Source organism: Erythrolamprus reginae, chromosome 6, assembly GCF_031021105.1.
Source record: "Erythrolamprus reginae isolate rEryReg1 chromosome 6, rEryReg1.hap1, whole genome shotgun sequence".
NCBI classification, from domain to species: domain Eukaryota; kingdom Metazoa; phylum Chordata; class Lepidosauria; order Squamata; family Dipsadidae; genus Erythrolamprus; species Erythrolamprus reginae.
Genome location: NC_091955.1, coordinates 49373336 through 49394053, shown reverse-complemented (window position 1 = coordinate 49394053; position 20718 = coordinate 49373336). Strand labels below are relative to the sequence as shown.

Below are 20718 nucleotides of genomic sequence, written 5' to 3'. Positions count from 1 at the left end.
TTTATAGGGATGCTGACTTAATTTTACAGCAGGACCTGGCACCTGCCCACACTGCCAAAAGCACCAAAAACTGGTTCAATGATAATGGGATTACTATGTTTGATTGGCTAGCAAACTCATCTGACCTGAACCCGATAGAGAATCTATGGAGCATTGCCAAGAGAAAGATGAGAGACATGAGATCAAACAATGAAGAAGAGCTTATGGCCACTATTGAAGCATCCTGGTCTTCCATAGCACCTTAGCAGTGCCACAGGCTGAGAGTTTCCATGCTATGCCACATTGAGGCAGTAATTGCTGCAAAAGGGGTCCAAACCAAGTACTGAGTACATATGCATGCTTATACTTTTCAGAGGTCCGATATTTTTCTAGGTGCAATCCTTGTAATTAATACATGTAATTAGTTACATCTAATTTTCTGAGGTTGATTTGGGATTTTTATGAGCTGTACCTCATAATCATCACAATTATGACAAATCATGACTTGAACTATCTTGCTTTGCACGTAATAAGTCTCTCTCATATATTAGTTTCACCTTTTAAAGCTGCATTATTGAAATAAATGAACTTTTGCACAATATTCTAATTTTTCGAGTTTCACTTGTTTGTTTATTTGATAGTACAGTACTTTATTTCAACTTATTTTTGTCTGTATGTATAATGTTTACATATAATGTGTTTTATTAGTGTTGTATATCAATTTTTGCATGACCTCTATAAATGCTGTACACTAAATAAATTAAATAAAATACTCTGCTGGAAGGGAAGAGAAGGGAAAGGGAAAGGAAATTCCATCACCAGATTCCCACAAGAAAAGGAACTGGCTCCTGTCCCAACTACTTTTTTAGATAAGGAAATATTTCCAGAACAAGGACCCAACAAGAAATGGATTGTCTAGTTATTGTTAAAACACTACAGAAATATTTTTAAAAAGGAAAATCCTATTGGACTGAATTAGACTATTTTCTGTAGTTTATTTGGTTCACACATATTGCTCCTCTAGTGATGTGGAGATTGCATTTAAATTGCTTGAAAATGAATAGATAGTACATAAAGAATGCTCTTTTATATATATCTCCAAATTGTTGCAGTTACTTTATTCACTTCCTGTAATTTTGGGTTCTTCCAATTCTCAGCTTTAACATTCCAGTTACTTGTTAGTCATTATATTCCCATTTTGTTTGCTTGTCCTACAGTTTTCTCAGTGCCTTATATTATTGTCTCTTTAGCAATGACATAAACTTGCTTAATATAGTTTTTTTCTGAGTGCTAAGTAATTCTAACAGGTAAGATTCTGTAACCCAGCATATACTTAACAAGGACCATCTACAGCAGTGATGCTAATCTTTTTGTCATCGTGTGACAAAAGCAGGGAGAGCGTGAGGGGTGGGGTTGCACATCCACGTGCCCACACCCATGTGATGCCCCCTTCACCCCCAGGCATGAAAAGTGAAAAGACATGCACAGGAATCAAGAGGCTTTTTTCTCTGTTCTCTCGCACCCAGCTCTTAAGATAGTTGCCATGAAAAGGAAACTGATGTACGTTCTTCTGCCCTTCATAAGCCCTCACCACAGTAATAAGCTCTCTGTGCAGAACTGGATTAAACTCCTCAGAACCCTGCCATATGCCAAAATTGCCACTTCTGAGGAACTGAAATGTGCGGCTTCTGCCGACTCTGTGAGTTGGACGGTTAGCTTGCCTTGTTGCATAAGCCTGCCTGGTGGAAGTGCTGCCTGCTACGCCCCTAAAGCACAGCTGTGCTTGGAGAGCACTGTGTGCAGAAAGTGAAGCACAATTTTTTCTGCATGCGTGCCTTCCCCAATCTTTGCATTTTTCCCTCCAGGGCATCATGACTTTCTCCTGCATTCCTGCCTTGTGTACCTTCCAGATCTTTGATTTCTCCTCCCAACGCTCCTAGCTTTCTCCTGCATTCCTGCCTTCTGTGCTTTCCCAGATTTTTGCATGTCTCCCCGCAGCTTTCTCCTGCATTCCTGCCATGGAGAGGCACTTTGGGAGGGTGGAATTGCAGGGATTGGGAAAGGCCCACCCCCATGCATGCATGGCAGAGACCCGAAGACCAGCTGGCTGGTGGGAGCTGTGCATATACATGGTGGAGCTGAGCTGGGGTAACAGCTGGCATGCCCACGTGCCATAGGTTCACTATCACAGATCTACAGTATCAGTGCCTCTTTGTTTCTTTGTATGTTCTCATGTCCTTAATAGTATATCATCTAGTCATCTGTTTTCAATTAATGTTCTTCATTTCCACTTGACGGTTTCAAGTTTTCCTAGGTTCATATTTAAGTTTAAGGTTCCAATTATATTGACCTTTCTGAAATGAAATACAACAAACAAATGCATACTATATAAATACATACCTATACATACATGAAATGAAGTGTAAAGTTCATTTAATCCTGGCATCGTCATTGATAGTGCAGGTAGTACTCAACTTATGTCCACAATTGAGCCCATGATTTCTGTTGTTTAGTGAGACATCTGTTAAGTGAGTTTTACCCCATTTTATGACCTTACTTTCCATTGTTGTTAAGTGAATGACTGCAGGAGTTAAGTTAGGAACGTGGTTCTTAAATGAATCTGGCTTCCCCATTGGCTTGCTTGTCAGAAGGTCACAAAAGGTGATCGCATGATCACAGGATGCTGTGACCATCATATATCATCAAGTGTCTGAATTTTGATCACATGATCATGAAGATACTGCAACAGTTGTAAATGTAAAAAATGGTCATAAGTCCCTTTGTCTGGTGCTATTGTAAATTTGAATGGTCACTAAATGAACTGTATTTAAGTCGAATACTACCTGTACTCTCTTATGCTTTGGTCTGATCATGGCATCATCTACAAGTATATTCATTGAAGTGCTTTCTCGGTAGAAAGTATTCCTTCTGGAAAGGCATCTGGTACCCAAATTTGATTACATTATTTAGCCTTGCCCATATATTTTCCTCACAGGACTACAGATTTGCTATTGCCTTCTTTTGAGTTTTTGAACTTTGAATTTCTGTTTGTAAAAGAGATGACTTCCCTGATTGACTCACTTGCCATCATCACCTACCATCACATTTTGCATTACTCTTAGCTTTATCTATCATTTTGTCCTTTTGTAAAAATAAATATTATAAATCATACATACTTTAGGTTTGTGTACATTTCAAAACATAATTTTTCTGGTAATGTGAAATGCATTTCTCCCCCAGCATGTCTTAGCTTTCTTCTGCATTACTGCAACTTGTCAAGATAATTTTAGGGGAATGTAAGAATGAAGAATAAAGTGGTCTGGTTAGTCCTTTTCTTAAATCATTATTTCCCTGGAATAATTTGTTTCATAGATTCCCAAAAGTCGTATACATAATCTTCTTTGACTACTTTGCAGTGACATTGCAGTATAGCGATGAGACTGAAAAGAAAGAGGAGAGGTTATGCAGAGTAGACTGATAGTGTGTTGCTTTGTCTGCTAATACTCCCTCTACTATTTAATTTGCTAGTTGTTGTTATAAATAGGGCTCCTGGATTATATTAGGCATGACAGCTTCAAGAGTTGTGAGATTTTCCATCTGTGGAGCCCAATCTAGTAATTGAGAATTTAGAAAGCTTACATTTTAAACAATATTTTTAGAGGGCTCTGTGATTGTAAAATATCATTGAGAGAAAAAGAGGATTAACATCTCAAAAAAAATCAGAAATAAATATGTTTAGGAATTTGATTTTGGATTGGTGAATCTATAGAACATATAGCTTTTTAGTTTAGAATCTCAAATACATTGCTTAAGGAAATTTATGTTTGGAATTGGTAGTCAGAAAGATGAGTATGCATGATGGCTATACTGTATATACAGCTTGATAATTTTCAGAAATTTAGGAAATTTCTGTTTTAAAGATACCATAAAATAATGACATGAAGCAAGATTAAAATGCTGTTTTTATAATGATTTAAAGTGGACCTGCAGATCATGGAAAAGTTGCCACTATAATATGAAAAGAAGTCATGTTGCAATTGCTTCATGTTATCCCATGTTAATCTTCTTTCATGCTCTCCAGATGTATTAGATCAAAGCTAGCATGTCCAGTTAATCAGACCTTTGTACAATGATTTAAACGAAAGGGAGAGGAGCTTGAATGTGGAAGCACAGCATGTAGCTCTTATGTTGAAATTTTTTCAATCAAATAATTTAAAATGATCTCAATTTTCTACTTTAAATATTCAAAACCATTCAACCTTCTAAACTTTTTGAATGGATATTAATGAATATTATTTCTACATAACATTTTTACCATTGTCAAACATAAAGTAATTTTATATGGTAATTTTATATTGTTGTAAGCTGTCCTGAATCCTGTGGGATTGGGTGACATAAAAGACAAAATAAACAAATAAAGCAATGTCTTATTTTCAAAACACTTTTAAAACTATGTTCTCCCTTCTTTCTATTTATATATTTCCTGATGGAGCCTCGGCACCATTTTAACAGTCTACTTCTTTATTCACCCTTTCTAAGTAAATTATACATTCTCAAATCTTTAAACCTGATATTTTACAGTGAAACCTTTTCCCCAATAGATGCCTTATTACAAATTAGTTTTACAGTAGGTAGCTGAGGGAATCATATATTTGCCATTTTACTTTAGCCTTCATTTCCTTCCTTTTTCTGTGTTGCATTTTACTATGTAAATTCCTTAGGGTGGAGACAATTTCTACTATATTCAGTGTAAAGTCGTAACTCATCATTTTTAATGTTTATTTTACAGCTACAGTAGCAAGCAGTGATGAATCTCATACTTCTACTCCAGGAAAGATGAGTCAGCATCATGGGAAAGAAGGGTATCTTACTCCAACCAAAGAATTACACCAACTTTCTTTCAGTCCAGGGCAAGTCCATGGTAAGTGCCATTTTGTTGAATAAAGTATCAAATAAAGTACCCTAGAACACTTCCTGTACAGGTGACAATTTCAAGAGAATTGGTTTTATAGAAACCATAACTTAGTTTTGTATCTTGCCCCAAAATCAGCAGAGATATTTCTCTAATTTGGAAAAGAAAAGTGGTTAAAGGTATCTGGGTTTCATTGTGTAATAAAGGAGTTGGGAAAATGCTGAATGTATGGGTAAGTCTTTTGCTGGAGAGACGGAGTAACGACACGGACACAAGAGCTGGATTTAAACTGGGTCATTTTTATTAACATAAATTTGCATAATTTATTCATTAAATTTGCATATATTAGCATAATCAACTATGGCCCGGAAATGGACCTGCAGGGTCAAACAAATACTTCCGGGGCGGAAATGACGTTAAGACAAAAAACTTCCTGGGCAACTCATGGGCGTATCTCGATGCAAGTCCAGGTGAGGGACCACTCCATCACCTGCGACCCTGCCATGCTTTGCATGAGGGGGGTCCCACCGGCTACCCCGAATCCGGGAATTAAAGGTGCAGGACCCAAAGACAGGTTCCCCCCAGCTGCTCAGGCAGTCGCTCCCTCCATGAGCTTGCGGAGAACCTGTCAATCATCCCCAAAGATGCCCAAGGGAGAATGCGCGGTTGCTAAACCACCCCCCAGTTTTCCGCCCCTAACCTGCCTACCCAAATGACCAAAGGTAAGCCAATTAACCTAATAAATGCAAGCACCCCCTAACCGTACATCCATCTCCTCAGTGTGGAATGGGCGAAAAAACAGCCCGGCTAAGAGGCAGAACTGCAAAAAATTCCCATTCGGCCCCCTAAGGGCGACCCCTAAGCACACTGCAAAATAGGGAGGGCGGGCGGGTGTCTGCTCGTGGCTGCTGTCCGGGCGAAAAGGCTGAGCCTCGGGCCTGCCCGCCCTTATATAGGGCAAGCAGGCCCCGCCCGGACCAATCAGCAGCCGGGCCAGTCAGGCCCGAACTCCCGAGCGAAGTCTCGCCTCGCGAGACTTCGCTCGGGATCCAAGATGGCAGCCGCCATGAGGGTCCGGTGTCTCCCGGTCCCTCCAGCAAAGCCTGCTGCCGGGTAAGTCCGGCGCCGCCATTGCTGGAGAGACGGAGTAACAACACGGACACAAGAGCTGGATTTAAACTGGGTCATTTTTATTAACATAAATTTGCATAATTTATTCATTAAATTTGCATATATTAGCATAATCAACTATGGCCCGGAAATGGACCTGCAGGGTCAAACAAATACTTCCGGGGCGGAAATGACGTTAAGACAAAAAACTTCCTGGGCAACTCATGGGCGTATCTCGATGCAAGTCCAGGTGAGGGACCACTCCATCACCTGCGACCCTGCCATGCTTTGCATGAGGGGGGTCCCACCGGCTAACCCGAATCCGGGAATTAAAGGTGCAGGACCCAAAGACAGGTTCCCCCCAGCTGCTCAGGCAGTCGCTCCCTCCATGAGCTTGCGGAGAACCTGTCAATCATCCCCAAAGATGCCCAAGGGAGAACGCGCGGTTGCTAAACCACCCCCCAGTTTTCCGCCCCTAACCTGCCACGGAGCGGGGGTCAGATCTCTATCTTGGGCCCCCGACTCCCCCCTCTAGCTGTGCCAGCTCACGCAGAGACTGCTGCAGGTCCTGTAAGAAAATGGCGTTCTCCTGTTCTGACAGGTGAATGCCGTCGGCCCGGTAAAGCCATGGCCGGTCTATTGTGATGAGGGGATGGGCCACTACAACCCCACCTAGTTCCCTAACTGTTTTGCCCAGGGCCCTATTCACTCTACGTCTCGCCCGGTGAATGGCCCTAAGGGAAGTGGCGTCCCTCCACACGATCCTAGGTAGGATCTCCGACCACACCACTTGCGTGGTGGGCCACACCTCACGAAGCCTTCGCAGGTCTTCGCGTGCCTGGATGATCAGCGCCAGGCCTCCCAGCATGCACAGGTCATTGCCTCCTAAGTGCAATACCAGCCACCTGGGTGCGGCCACGGGACGCTGCCCACCCAAACCCACCTGGGCACAACCCCGAGGAGCCGCCCCCACCATACTGCCGGGCGCAGCCCCAGAATGCTGACCACCCAGCAACGCCGGTAGGAGACCCTCCCACCGCATACCTCTCCGGCCCATCCAGGCAACCTTGACCCACCGCCCTAAGGACAGCTGGGTCCCGATGGCGCTCCTGGCTGCTGAGCGGCCGGCCCAAAATATCATGCTGTGGTTTCGCGTTAGCCTGGGGACCTGCAAGAGGACACACACAGAGAGGTTACCTAGCCTAAGCCCTGCCTAGGATCCTCAGCGGGCCTAACATAACCCAAATATGCCGCTGACCGCCAGCGGCCGATCTCCCAAATCCGATGGGCCGGGAAACCAGAAAGTGCCGCGCTAGTGGCGGCGCCGATGCGGAACGAATGCGTTCCATAACCGGCGGGATCCATGCCTACCCGGGCCATTGCCCTGGACACTAACACCCAAAATTGGTAACGGGTCAGAAGGGTACCGTCCCAATGCCTAAACAGGTACCCTTGCCCCGACCCCCGCAAGCTACAATAAAGCTGTAGGGCGGCCACCGGACACATCGACTGGTCGGCGGCCGCACTAAGCTGGATGCTAACCCCTCTGTGTAGCTGATCTGTCTTAGACTGCCTTACTACAAGGGACACCCACCCTTGTCTAAAGGCCAGATCAGCATACTGGAAGGCTCGGAGCGAAGTGTCAGCCTGAGACGAAGCCATGGCCTCGCTGACCCTGAGGGCCCCAAAAAACATGACACAAGTCGCTGCCCTAAAAAGACGGGCCTCGTACAATGAGGCACACAGACTGTCAAAAACCCCGTTAATTAAAGACAGCTGCTCCACCGTCAGAGCCCGACGAGTGTCACCAGGGGCCCCCGCTTGCTCCCTCAGCCAGCCTTCCAGCATCTTCCGGATGCGGAAGTCACCCGAAAAATCCGCAAACCCTCCTGCCTTGGACAGAAAGGCGAGGCCGGCTAACCTGGAACGGATCGTCCTAACTGACAGGCCACGCTGCCTAAGCTGGACGCAAAACTCGGCCAGGTGCTCTACCGGGACAGGCCAACTAAGTTGGTAACCCCTGCCCTGCCTGAAATCCCCAAACTCCTTACCTGCACGCTGGTATGCCCTGAGGGTGCCGGGCGCTACAGACAAGGAGATTGCCCTGGATGCCTCGTCTCTCCACCACTCTGGATCCCCCCCAGACTCCAGAGGTGGCCGGGGAACGCCTCTGGCAACTCTCGGGCCCACGGGGCCAGGGTCCGAAACCTGGACAACTGACCACGGGACAAGGCATCAGCGACCCCGTTATCCAACCCGGGGACATGCCTAGCCAAAAACAATGCGTTTAGGGACAAGGACTTGTGCACAGAATGGCGGACAAGCCGCATGACCCTGTCGCTCTTAGAGGACAGGGCATTCACCACATGGACAACCGCTAGGTTGTCACACCAAAAGTGCACGGTCTTGTCCCTAAACTGCTCCCCACAAAGCTCTAAGGCCACTATTAAGGGGAAGAGCTCTAAGAACGTAAGGTCCTTAACCAACGAAGAGGCACTCCATTCCGGAGGCCATGCCGACCAGCACCACTGGTCACCTAACACTACCCCGAAACCACAAGTCCCCGCGGCATCAGAGCAGAGCTGCAACTCAGCTTCCAAAAGAAGCTCGTGCTTCCAGAAAGACAAACCATTAAACCTGACCAAGAAATCCCGCCACACGCCGAGGTCAGCCCTGACCCCAGCGCAGAGGCGGGTACGATGATGGGGCAAACGGAGCCCCTTCATCGCGTCGTATAACCTTCTGGAAAAAGCCCTACCAGGAACAACCACCCGACAGGCAAAATTAAGAATGCCTGCCAATTCCTGAAGCTGCCGTAGGGTAACCTTCCGGCAGCCCAGCACCTCATCGAGCTTTCTTCTGATCTTGAGCAACTTCTCTAGGGGCAATCTGGAAGATTGCTCCTCCGAGTCCAATTCAATACCCAGAAAGGTAATCCTGGTGGCGGGGCCTTCGGTCTTCTCCGAGGCTAAAGGCACCCCTAACTGAGCACAAAGGGCTTCGAAGTCCCACATTAGAGCGAAACATTGCTCCTAATGCGCAGGCCCCGCCAACAAGAAATCATCAAGGTAGTGAACGACCGTACCCAGACCACTGTGCCTCCTGAGCGCCCATTCCAAAAAGGTGCTAAAACTCTCAAAAAGAGAGCACGAGACAGAGCAACCCATAGGCAAAGCTCTGTCCACGTAATAACCACCCTTGAAATGGAAGCCCAACAGCTCAAAGTCATCTGGGTGTATGGGGAGGAGCCGGAATGCCGACTTAATGTCGCATTTACCCATAAGGGCTCCCACCCCACACCTCCTAACCATAGTCACGGCTGCATCAAAGGATGCATACCGGACTGAACAAAGCTCGTCAGGAATGAAGTCATTCACTGGCTCCCCTTTTGGAAAAGACAAATGGTGAATCAACCTAAATTCACCACTCACCTTTTTGGGGACCACACCTAAGGGAGACACACGAAGATTCGGGAAGGGCGGCTCCGGGAAGGGCCCGAATCTTCTCCCTAACAATGTCTTCATGACCAACAACCGACCTAAGGTTGTCAGACATGAAGGCCCTCCTAACACCCATATAAGGGATCCTAAATCCCTTCAAGAATCCTAGCAAGAGAGCGGCCGCTCTCGAGCGAGGGTGGTAGTCACCCAACCAACCCTCAAGCACTTGTAAATTGATTGGACTGGGCCCCTTTACCCCCAACAGGTGGGGGAGGCTTTGGGGGACCCCCGCCCTTCTTTTCCGCCCCCTTCTTGGGGCGGGGACACACGGCTGAGGAATGGTTCCCCCCACAATTCCCGCATGCGTGACGAAACCTGCAAAAGGGACGAAAACACGCCCCTTTTGCGGCAAACTCGTGGCACACCGGGGAGGCCCCCTTTCCTGCTCCACCCGCCGCGGCCTTGGCCGGCGCGGGCATCATGGGCTCCTCTTCCATAAAATGACCGCTGTCGGTCCTATCACATCCTTCCTTACCGGACATATGAGTGGCCTGGAACCAAAGGTCCGGGACCACCATATACCAGGGCAAGTAGGAGTCATGGTCGATACGCATCCTAAACCCCTTATCGTAGTGCCTCCAGATCGTACCTGCGTACTCAAAGTGGGCTCTCGCTATTAGATCTATGTATTTCAGCAAGGCAGCGGCCCTACCCGGCTGCCTCTGAATCAGTACCGAAGCGAAGGTCAAAAAAGCGTACAGCCAAGAGCTGAAACACTTTGTGACCTTCGTTTTTTTAACCTTCTCCCCAGGCACCACCTCCTTGTCCTGCTTGGGGACCTCCCTATTTAAAAGGGAGAAAAGGTCGACATATTCCCCCCGCCAGATCGCTTCCTTCACCGATGGATGGAGATGATAGCCCAATGGTGTCGCGGGCAACCCACAAGGGATGGCCCCAGGCTTGATGCTGGCGAACGGGTCCCACACCGTGGTGGCCCCCGTCCCCAGCACTCCAAGCCCCGGTGGGTACACCAAAGGGGGCGGTGGCATAATGGCCGGCGGAGGAGGGATCCAACCCCCCACCCCTGCCCCAGGTGGGAAAGATACCACTGGCGCCACTACCGGCGGGGCCGGCAGGGACCAAACCTGCCCACATGTGCCCGCAGTGGCCCCCAGAAAGCTAGTGCCACTCCCCAATGCGGGCGGGATAAACCCTGGACCCTGCACGGGGAGGAGCGGTGTAGTGCCAGAGTGTGGTGCAACCTCACCTGCCCCATAAGGGGTGGAAGCCATCCACGGGGGGCCCATCCTAGTTGGGCCCTGGAATGATGACCACTGCCCCGACTGGGCCGTCTGCCCGGTATGGGCCCTCTGCCCGGTATGGGCCAGCTGCGCGGTGTGGGCCATCGGCCCATCCTGGGCTGGTTCCTCTTCAGGGTCGTTACCCCATGCTGCGGAGGCAGTCATGGGAAGCCCCTCCGGGCCTGCTCCTGACCGCCACCGCTCCAGCTCATCGAGCCTCTCCAGGACCCTGGCCCAAGAGAGAGAAGGAGAAACCTCGGTTTGAGGGACTGTGGGCATGAATCCCACCCCCCTGCCGCCGGGACCACCCCCGGGGGCCTCTCCGCACTGGCCCGAGCCCGAGCAGAAGGCCTCGCCGCCCTCCTAGGCCGCACCACAGGTTGGGCCGGAAGGGCCGGGGCTTGCCTCTTTTTAGGGGCCATGGGACCCGTTGTTAATAGGTCTGTTATTAACAATATAAAAAGTGTGGGGGGGAACTAACCCCCAAGGAGCCTGTACCCACCAAGCAAGGCCTACCCTACGCAGTAGGCCTCACAATGCAGCCCTAGGAGGCCCAATTCTCCCCCCTCCAAAGCGGTGGCAGCAAGGCCTCACCGCCCACCACTGCAACCCCAGACCTTTTATACCCAAGGCCGCCCTCCCCCAAGGACTCCTGTATGCCCCCGAGGCCAACGAAGGGAAACACCCCACACCCACACCCCTGGGGCAACGGAGCTCCAAACCAGAGCGGAGCCCAGCCGATGCTGGGTCCGCTGCTTCCACTAGCTCGGGAGGCCTTTCCACCGACAGTCGAGGCCACAAAATGGCGGCCCGCACGAGGCCGACACAAAATGGCAGCCGCGAGCAGACTGACAAGTGTCTGCTCATGGCTGCTGTCCGGGCGAAAAGACTGAGCCTCGGGCCTGCCCGCCCTTATATAGGGCAAGCAGGCCCCGCCCGGACCAATCAGCAGCCGGGCCAGTCAGGCCCGAACTCCTGAGCGAAGTCTCGCCTCGCGAGACTTCGCTCGGGATCCAAGATGGCGGCCGCCATGAGGGTCCGGTGTCTCCCGGTCCCTCCAGCAAAGCCTGCTGCCGGGTAAGTCCGGCGCCGCCATTTTCATGCACTATATCAGTTCATTAAGCTGCCTTTGATAGCAGGCTTCCACGTACTTCATATGTGTATTTCATTGGGAGGTGGAAATGTAGTGGTTGAACAAGGAAGTAGATATGTTGTACCTCTGAAGAGATAACACAAGATACAGAGTTCCTGAGCTAGTAGGATATTCAATAAATGAGCAAAAAGTAGGAAAGTATTACTTGTAAGAGTTGAATTTAGATGTCAATTAAATCATACATTACTGAACTCAGCCTTGTCTCATCTGCTCCAGCATGCACACAAGAAAGACTTCAGAAGCATTCGCTTTTATCTGTGATTAAGTATGACTTGTCGCGTTGTCTGAATCCACATTGATAATCAATTATAAACTTTATTTCAACACATCGCAATATAAAGTTTTATTATATAAAACTGACTGATTTAAAAATATAAATGTATTAAATCTCACAGCTTCCTGTAGGGCAAATTAGTCTGTTAACACTGAAGGAAGTTATTAAGTCATACACTTGCTTTCAGTATATGAAAAATACTGAATGTGTGTACATATCCTCTAAGGAAGACTTCTGCAAATTTATGTTGTTTATTTATTTTATTTATTAATATTTTATGCTATGCTATGCTCTCCATCTCCCTTACCAAGTGACTCTGGGAAGATTTTAAGTTACAATACAATTAAAAAGTAATTAAAATATGAAAACTAGATTAAAATACTATTAAAACTGTATTAAAACCTAAATTTGAGATGGACAGAAAGCAGTGAGGTCGTCTTACTCCATCAGCTGCCTCCATCTACCTCGTCTTACTCCATGAGCTCCCTCCCTCCAGGTATCAAGCCAATAGCCAAAAGGGCAGAGGCAGTTCTAATCTCCAGAGGTAGAATTTTCCTCAGGGATGTTTGCATAACTGAAAAAATATATAATGTAGTTTGGAAAAGCATTTGCTACGCTTTTCCAATGACAGTATTTATAAAAAGAAAAACACTAGATTTCATTGGAGAGGAGTGCTCTTAAGTTTATGTATAGATTTTCTAAGTTGTCATGGTTGCTGGTTAAAAAAACCTACCAAGAATAGATAGAAAAAATAACTTTACAATAGCATTTTCTTCAAATTACAATGAGATTTTGTAGTGAAGAAGTTTTACCCCATGCCCTTCAGTGAATATTTCTTCAGATGAATCTGTCTGCCTGCTTAACTTGTGGCTTATTGCTATCATACTTCCAAAACCTTTATTCTTGTATTTTTAACATTCTCAAATGTAAATATTTTATCTTAATTTTTACATTCTTTCAAAGTGTAGGACAGAAATAAATAGTTGTCTGTCTAAGCTGCCTAAGAAGTATGGTATAGCATTTCCCTAACAGTTCATCACTGTCTTTTAAAATACATCCAAATACGTCTTCATTCCATACTTCTTAATTTTAATTACTTTATTACTTTATTATTGTCATTGTACATATATACACAGTATACCCATACTATGAAATTAACTCTATTTTCTATAAGCTCATCTCTAAATCTTCAGTTCTCATTAATCGAAAAAGCTCCAATACAAATTAAAAAGAATACTTTATAAGAATACAATCCCCCTTTCTATTTAGTCTAAATTCCATTTGTCCCTATCTCAACAGTTAAACATTGCAAAAAGAACATTAAAAAATATTAAACATTACCAGAAATAGTTGTTTCTTATTTACATATCAAAAATCCATTACACTATTAAATATTCCAAAGGAATAACTGCTCAATTCAGGTAACTTCATAAAGCCCCTGCAAAAAAAATTACCTCTCCTCAAATCACAGCAACTCTGTAAAGTGAGAAGGATTATACAATGGAGTCTTATTACATAACATGCTAAAGAAATATTACAGTACAGTGGAACCCCGACATAAGAGCTGCTCTACTTAAGAGCAACTCGAGATAAGAGCTGGGAGGGGAGAGATATTTTTGTTCTACTTACAAGCCCAAATTCGAGATACAAGCGCCAAGGAGCTGTCTCCTGAAGCCAAACGCTAACTTCCGCGTTCGGCTTCAGGAGACAGTTGCGAAGCGGCGCGCGTGTTTTAAAAGGTTGCAGCCGGCCTGGGGGGCTCGGGGGGGTGCTTGCAGCTTTCTTTCTTGCTCTTTTTCTTTCTCTCTTTTACCTTCCCTTCCTCTATTTCTTCTTTTCTTTCTCCTTCCCACCTTCTTCCCTCCCTCCCTCCCTTCACTCATTCCTCTCTTACTCTCCCCTTTCATGTTTCCTTGCTTCCTTCCTCTGTTCCTGTCCCTTCCCCCTTTCTTTCTTTCTTTCTTTCTTTCTTTCTTTCTTTCTTTCTTTCTTGCTCTTTTTCTTTCTCTCTTTTACCTTCCCTTCCTCTATTTCTTCTTTTCTTTCTCCTTCCCACCTTCTTCCCTCCCTCCCTCCCTTCACTCATTCCTCTCTTACTCTCCCCTTTCATAAGTTTCCTTGCTTCCTTCCTCTGTTCCTGTCCCTTCCCTCTTTCCTTCCTTCCTTCCCACCCTCCGTCCATTCATTCACCCATTCCTCTCTTGATCGCTTAAAGCCGGTCCCTGGTGCAAAAAGGGTTGGGGACCTCTGTCCTACAGGATTGGGTGGCAGAGAAGTTGAACATATGTAAATTTAAAAGTTTAAGAAAGTTTACAAGTTAAGTGAAAGAAACTTCATTATTCATTTATATGTACATGTACATTTCTTCATTAAAAACATGTCTTTCTGCATAATTTAGACTAACTTTGTGAGTTTTTTGAGGGCTGGAACCAATTAAAATTATTTACATTAATTCCTATGGGGAAAAGTCGTTCGAGATAAGAGCTGCTCGACTTAAGAGCCCAGGTCCGGAACGAATTAAACTCGTATCTCGAGGTACCACTGTAATGGATATTTATACTCTTTATAGATATATAATCTATAATGCATATATGGTAGTCTCTGACCGTAGTAAATATTTGTTTTGATGATTATAGAAAATATTAGTATTGCTTACAAAAATAATAATACTACATTGTTGGTTGACAATATGTAATTTATTCTAGTGCTGTGCCTTAACCAATGCCTTTTGTAGATAGCTGATTTTGTTATTTGTTGAACACACTATCACACTTTTGTAGATAGCTGATTGTGTTATTTGTTGAACACACGTGTTTAAGTATGTTTGCCAGAAGAACCAGAATGAAATGGAGGGGAAGGCATTGGATTGACATATTCAGCTGAGAAGAAATCAAGACATTTAACCAGCATTACCACTGTTACTCCTTATATTCATTACATACTTTCTGGTAGATTCCATTTTCTTTTAGATGAATTTTCAGTTTCTCAAATTGCCTGGGGAAATACTAATGAAAATTACTAGAATAAGCAAAATTTTAGTTTACATGAATAAAGAGTATATTACCCCAATGCTACTCAGATTCTTTTCTGAAGTTATTCACCCATCTGCTTCAGTGTTACTAGGGAAACCATTGTTTCCATTGTAACATCTAGCACAACCCTTAGATTCCTATTCTACACAACAGATTCTCTCTTTTTGTTATGAATGTGTGCCATCATATTAATGACAAAGCAGCAATTTGTGAACTTTTTCAGATAGTACATTTTCCCATTACAGCCCATCCCTGAGAACATGGTATGAAAGTTACATGCAAAAGAAATGAAATTTACTATAGCTCCAGTTAGTGTTTATGGTGCGGTAAGCTCTGTACACAATTTAGTTTATAGAAATAATATAAGAAAGAAAGTGTAAAACAGGAATAAAAGCAGATTTTGATGGGGAATACTTAGCACTGTCCTGCATCCTTATTGCAGCTATGGAAGGAAAGGAAGAGGCTGAATTTGGTTGGCTTTCCTTTGTAATTTGAAATTATGATACAGTCTCATGATGCCAGAAAATGTGGATTATTTTCCTTATTGTTTTAAAACAATTATTCATTCTAATATAGGGAATATATCAACATATAAGAAAACAGTGATATTAAAATCTAAGTCTTTATACTAATTGTGAACTTCACTACAGAAGTATGTATTATGGTGATTAATAAAGTTTAAAAAACTAAGAGCTAGATTTTTGATTGAATTATGAAAGAATTGATTAGAAAAAATATCTGTTAGCTCAGCTTTATCTTGAACAAGTTTTTAGAAATTTTGCTGACATTCATTTTGAGCATATAGATAATGGGTGTGTGTACTGTATGTGTGTATGCTTTTTAACCATGGGTGTCCAACTCACACTGTCACATTGCCATATCATGGTGTTTTGTCCTTTGCAGAGTTTGGGTGGGCCTGGCTTTCATGTGGCTCATCCAGCCATTAGGCCACCAGTTTGACACCCATGATTTAAACCATCTAATCTCAGAAAATTAAGAGTTTGCCTTTTATCCAAAATATCTGGCAGAAAAAACAATGGCTATGGAAGGCACAGCTTTAAAAATTCTAGACAATATATTGCGTCATTTTTTGAAACAATTGCTTACCAGATTCCTCAATATCAACAATGGCATAGCTTTTAATTTACTATCTTCATTGCAAAAGTTTATAAAAATTTAGGGAGACATTCAGGGATGTATCAAAAATAGTCCATGTTGAACTGTATAGCATAACATCAGGAGGAAAAACAAGAAATGTTTTATGACATTTTGCATTATGTCATAAAATGTTTTATGATTCTTTTTATATTATAAAATGTTTTATAAAATTTGCAAAGTTTTAATTCATGGGAGTCATGGGTCCCAGATTTTGAACACATTCTATAAGTTAGCACATTTGAGATACCTTGATTCAAAATTGTTGCTTTATGATACACTATTTTGCTAGTTAAAGGTTGCACATAAATAGGAGAGTTTTAGTATACAGATTATGTGTATACAGCTGACCCAATGAAAATGTTATGTTTTTCATGAAAAGCAGCAATTGACTACCAACCACATATTAAAAGAGGGCAAAGCTTTAGTTGTTTGTAGTCAGCTCACATTCTTACTTTTTTTTCTTCAGTACTGTATACATCCTTGCCACTTAAATACGCAATTTAGATGATCAGCATCCAAATCAGTTAAATTAACAGATATTTAAACTTTCACTGAGAGGTTATACAGGTAGTCCTCGACTTATGACCATAATGGAAGCAAAATTTCTATTGTTAAGTGAAACATTTGTTAAGTATGTTTTGCCCCATTTTATGATCTTTCTGGCCAGAGTTAAGTGAATCAATACAGTTGATATGTCAGTAATCTAGTTGTTAGGTGAATCTGACTTCCCCATTGACTTTGCTTGTCAGAAGGTCACAAAAGGTATGACCTTCTGACCCTGAGACATAGCAACGGTCATAGAGATAAATCAATTGCTAAGCATCTGAATTTTGATCACATGATAGTGAGGATGCTGAAAAGGTAACTGTGAAAAATGGGTGTAAGTGACTTTTCGTGCTGCTGTAACCTTGAATGGTCACTAAATGAACTGTTATAAGTCAAGGACTACCTGTAACAGTGTCGTTACATTCCTGTTAAAATATAGTTGATTTTTATTTATTGAACAATTAATATAGTTTACTTCTAGTAATTACCTGCATGTTGAAAATACATCAGACTGTTTAATGTGGGCGGGGGGAGGGGGGAAAGAAATCCTAAAGCTGAAAGATTCCGTCTTTTTTTCAGGCTAATTATTCCAATTATTCCAATCTTCATATAAAAGCCATGTCTTTTTATTTGAAATTAGTTTAGCAAGGATCTCTATTATTGAATGATAATTGTTTAAATAATAAAGCACCTTTTTCTAAAATATAAATTTCAATCTGCATTATTAATATTTTTGTAATATTTTAAGACGCAATGGACATTTTTCCAGTTGGCTTTTTTGTGATCTAGTATTCTTAGACATTTTGGTTTGCTATTTGGTTTGCTGTATTAAGATGAAGTACTATTAAGATGAAGTGCTAGACATTTTTTTATTATTGAAAAGTTCAGTTTATTTAGTAACTGTAATTTTCTGTTTCTTTCACAATATTGGAAATATATCCCTTAGAGCTTGCTCTGTGTGGTTTAAGATATTTGAATGATTAGGGAATAGAAGAATTATTTCGGTCAGTTGAGGTACTTGATCATGCCAATTCTCTGTAATTTTAAAACAATGTAGTGTAACAGCTTGTGTTAGAGTTAGAGCATACTAACTAAAATAGGAGATATTACTGATAGAGCAATGGCAACAACTTGACATTATTACCAACATCCTTAAATACCATCTTCCTTTTTTCAAATACATACATTACTCTCTTAGTTGCAGGTTGCTAATGATTGCAACTGCTTTCTCTGCAACATTCTCATTACCAGCATTTTGAATGCCAAGAATAATTATATAAAGCATCTAACTCATAAAGGAAGAAGGTCCTATGAGGCGTAGGTTTTCTCTAGGTGCTGGGATTTCACTTTCTCCACGAACTGATAGCCGAAAGCTTGTCCGGAATGCTTCATTTGGAGGATGCAGTGAACTCTCACCAGTCTTTCAAGGTTTGTTTTCTATTTTTTCTATTGTCACAAAAGTAGGTTACATTACTAGGTACAATGGTAGTATTTGCTGATATCATTGGTCCCAAGAAACCTAGTTTAGGAGGAGCCTGTTATATACTTAGCACAGTTGATCATTATTCCAGATTTGACTTCTGTTATTTGATGAAATCTAAAGCAGAAACGTACCAACGTTTTTCCAATTAGTTAAGATTTGTGGAAAGGAAAATGAATAAGAAAGCTATAAGTGTTGCCACTGATTATGGTTCAGAGTTTACTAATAATAGGTTTGTAACCAGGTTGCAAAGAGCTGCAGTAGAACATAGGTATTCTGCTCCTTACAGACCTCAACATAATGCTTATGTTGAGAGGAGAAGTCAGACATTGCAAGCTATGATTAGAACTATGATTTCTGATTCTGGTTTGCCAGACCAGCTTTCGGGTGAAGCTGTTATGTCTGCTAACCATGTTCTTAACAATGTAGTTAATGCAACAAGTGGAGAAATACCATACACTCGGTGGTATGGAAGAAAGCCTGATTTAAGTTATTTGCATACGTTTAGTGCACCAGCTTGGGTGCATATTGTTACTCAGATAAGAAGAAAAGGACAGCATAGAGCTAGGCTATTGTATTTTGTTGGCTATGGAAAAAAATCATAGGGTATTTAGATTTTGGGAGAAAGGTACTAAAAACCACATATATTAGTGTAAGTGCTAAGTTTATGGAGTATGTTGTCTGGAATAGGCTAGAACAGGAAGATAATAGAATGAAGGATAGTGTTATTGCTGAGACTTCAATGTTTAAAGATAGTAATGCTACTAGTAGATATGTTGAAAATAATGTTGAAGAGAACTCTTCAATTGAAGATTCATCAGTAGGAGAATCGTCTGTGAATGGTGATAGAGATTCGATAGGGGAGGTAAAGATGGAAGGAAAGGAGAGGAAATTCCTAGTACAAGTACCAATTTGCCTAGGAGAGGTGCTAGAGAGAGACGACCACCTGATAGATTTCCGGCTGGTATTGTTTGCCAAGTAAATGTAGAATCTTTTAATTTTAATGAGATATGGTTGTATCCTGAAAAGGATCAAAAAGCTTGACAGGAAGCTATGAATAAGGAAGAAAGCTTGACAGGAAGCTATGAATCTGTTACCTGCACTGTTTCCCATAAAGCAAGATTAATTGCTCAGGGATTTGCTCAGTCAGACAAGGATTATGATGAGGTATTTGCACCAAGTCTAAGAGCAAATAGTTTGAAAGCAGCATTGGTGTGGGCAGCCAAGAATAGATGTGTTGTAAATCATGTAGATGTTGGAACTGCATATCTACACGCACCTTTACAACATACCATTTATATGAAAAGGCCATTAGGTTTTAAAGATGATGGAGAAACTGGTTATTGGGAATTAAAGAAAAATCTTTATGGTTTAAAGCAATCAGGTTATGAATAAATAAGTGTATTGTAAAAGAATTAGTTTCTATGGATTTTAAAGCTAATATAGCTGATCCTTGTTTATTTCAGAGAAAGAAAGATGGTTTAATTTCTCTGTTGCTATTATTTACAGATGATATAGCAATTATAACAAAGATTGAACAAGAAGCAAATGATATTGTTTCTGAATTGCAGAGGAAGTTCAGGATTAGAAATTTAGGGGAGATTAAACATTATTTGGGTCTTGATATAATAAAGACAAATAAAATTTTCAAAATTTAGCAAGCGAAAAAGATTAGCCAATTGCTAAACAGATATAATATGGAGAATTGTAGATCTGCTATAACACCAATGGATCAGGGATTTACACATAGTGATATTAAATGTCCTTTATTTGATAAGAAAATGTATCAATCTCTAATTGGTAGTCTCTCACATTTGAGTAATTGGTCTAGACCAGATATATTTTACAGCCTAAATCAATTGCCTAGATGTAATGCTGAACCACATGAAAGGCATCGGCAAATAGCTAAGCAAATACTTAGATATTTAAAGCACACAATATATTATTCTTTATATTTAGAATCAAGAAATGAACTAGTATTAACTGTATTTGCTGATGCAAGTTTTGTTACTGATACAATGACTTGAAAGTCAACATCAGGTACAGTGGTAACGTTGGTTAATGCTTTAATACAGGGGTAGGCAAAGTCGGCTCTTCTATGACTTGTGGACTTCAACTCCCAGAATTCCTGAGACAATCATGCTAGCGCAGGAATTCTGGGAGTTGAAGTCCACATGTCATAGAAGAGCCAACTTTGCCTACCCCTGCTTTAATAGGATGGAAATCTATTAAGCAACAAAATATTAGATTATCTACTATGGAATAAGAATTCTCAAGTTTATCATTAATGTGTACAGAATTGGTGTATTATAAACAATTATTAAAGGATACAA

General features: G+C 42.5%; 1 protein-coding gene across 4 annotated transcripts in view; it reads left to right on the top strand.

Annotated features, from left to right (window-relative positions):
- OSBPL8 (oxysterol binding protein like 8) overlaps positions 1 to 20718 on the top strand; it is a 135400-nt gene that overhangs the window by 42656 nt on the left and 72026 nt on the right. For 3 of the 4 annotated variants that reach the window (XM_070755749.1, XM_070755750.1, XM_070755748.1), the window contains exon 4: positions 4769 to 4900. In XM_070755749.1, coding sequence (XP_070611850.1) covers positions 4769 to 4900 — 132 coding nt within the window. Of the gene's footprint in view, positions 1 to 4768; positions 4901 to 18202; positions 18334 to 20718 lie in introns of those variants that run through there. The other variant, XM_070755751.1, reaches the window with a different exon arrangement.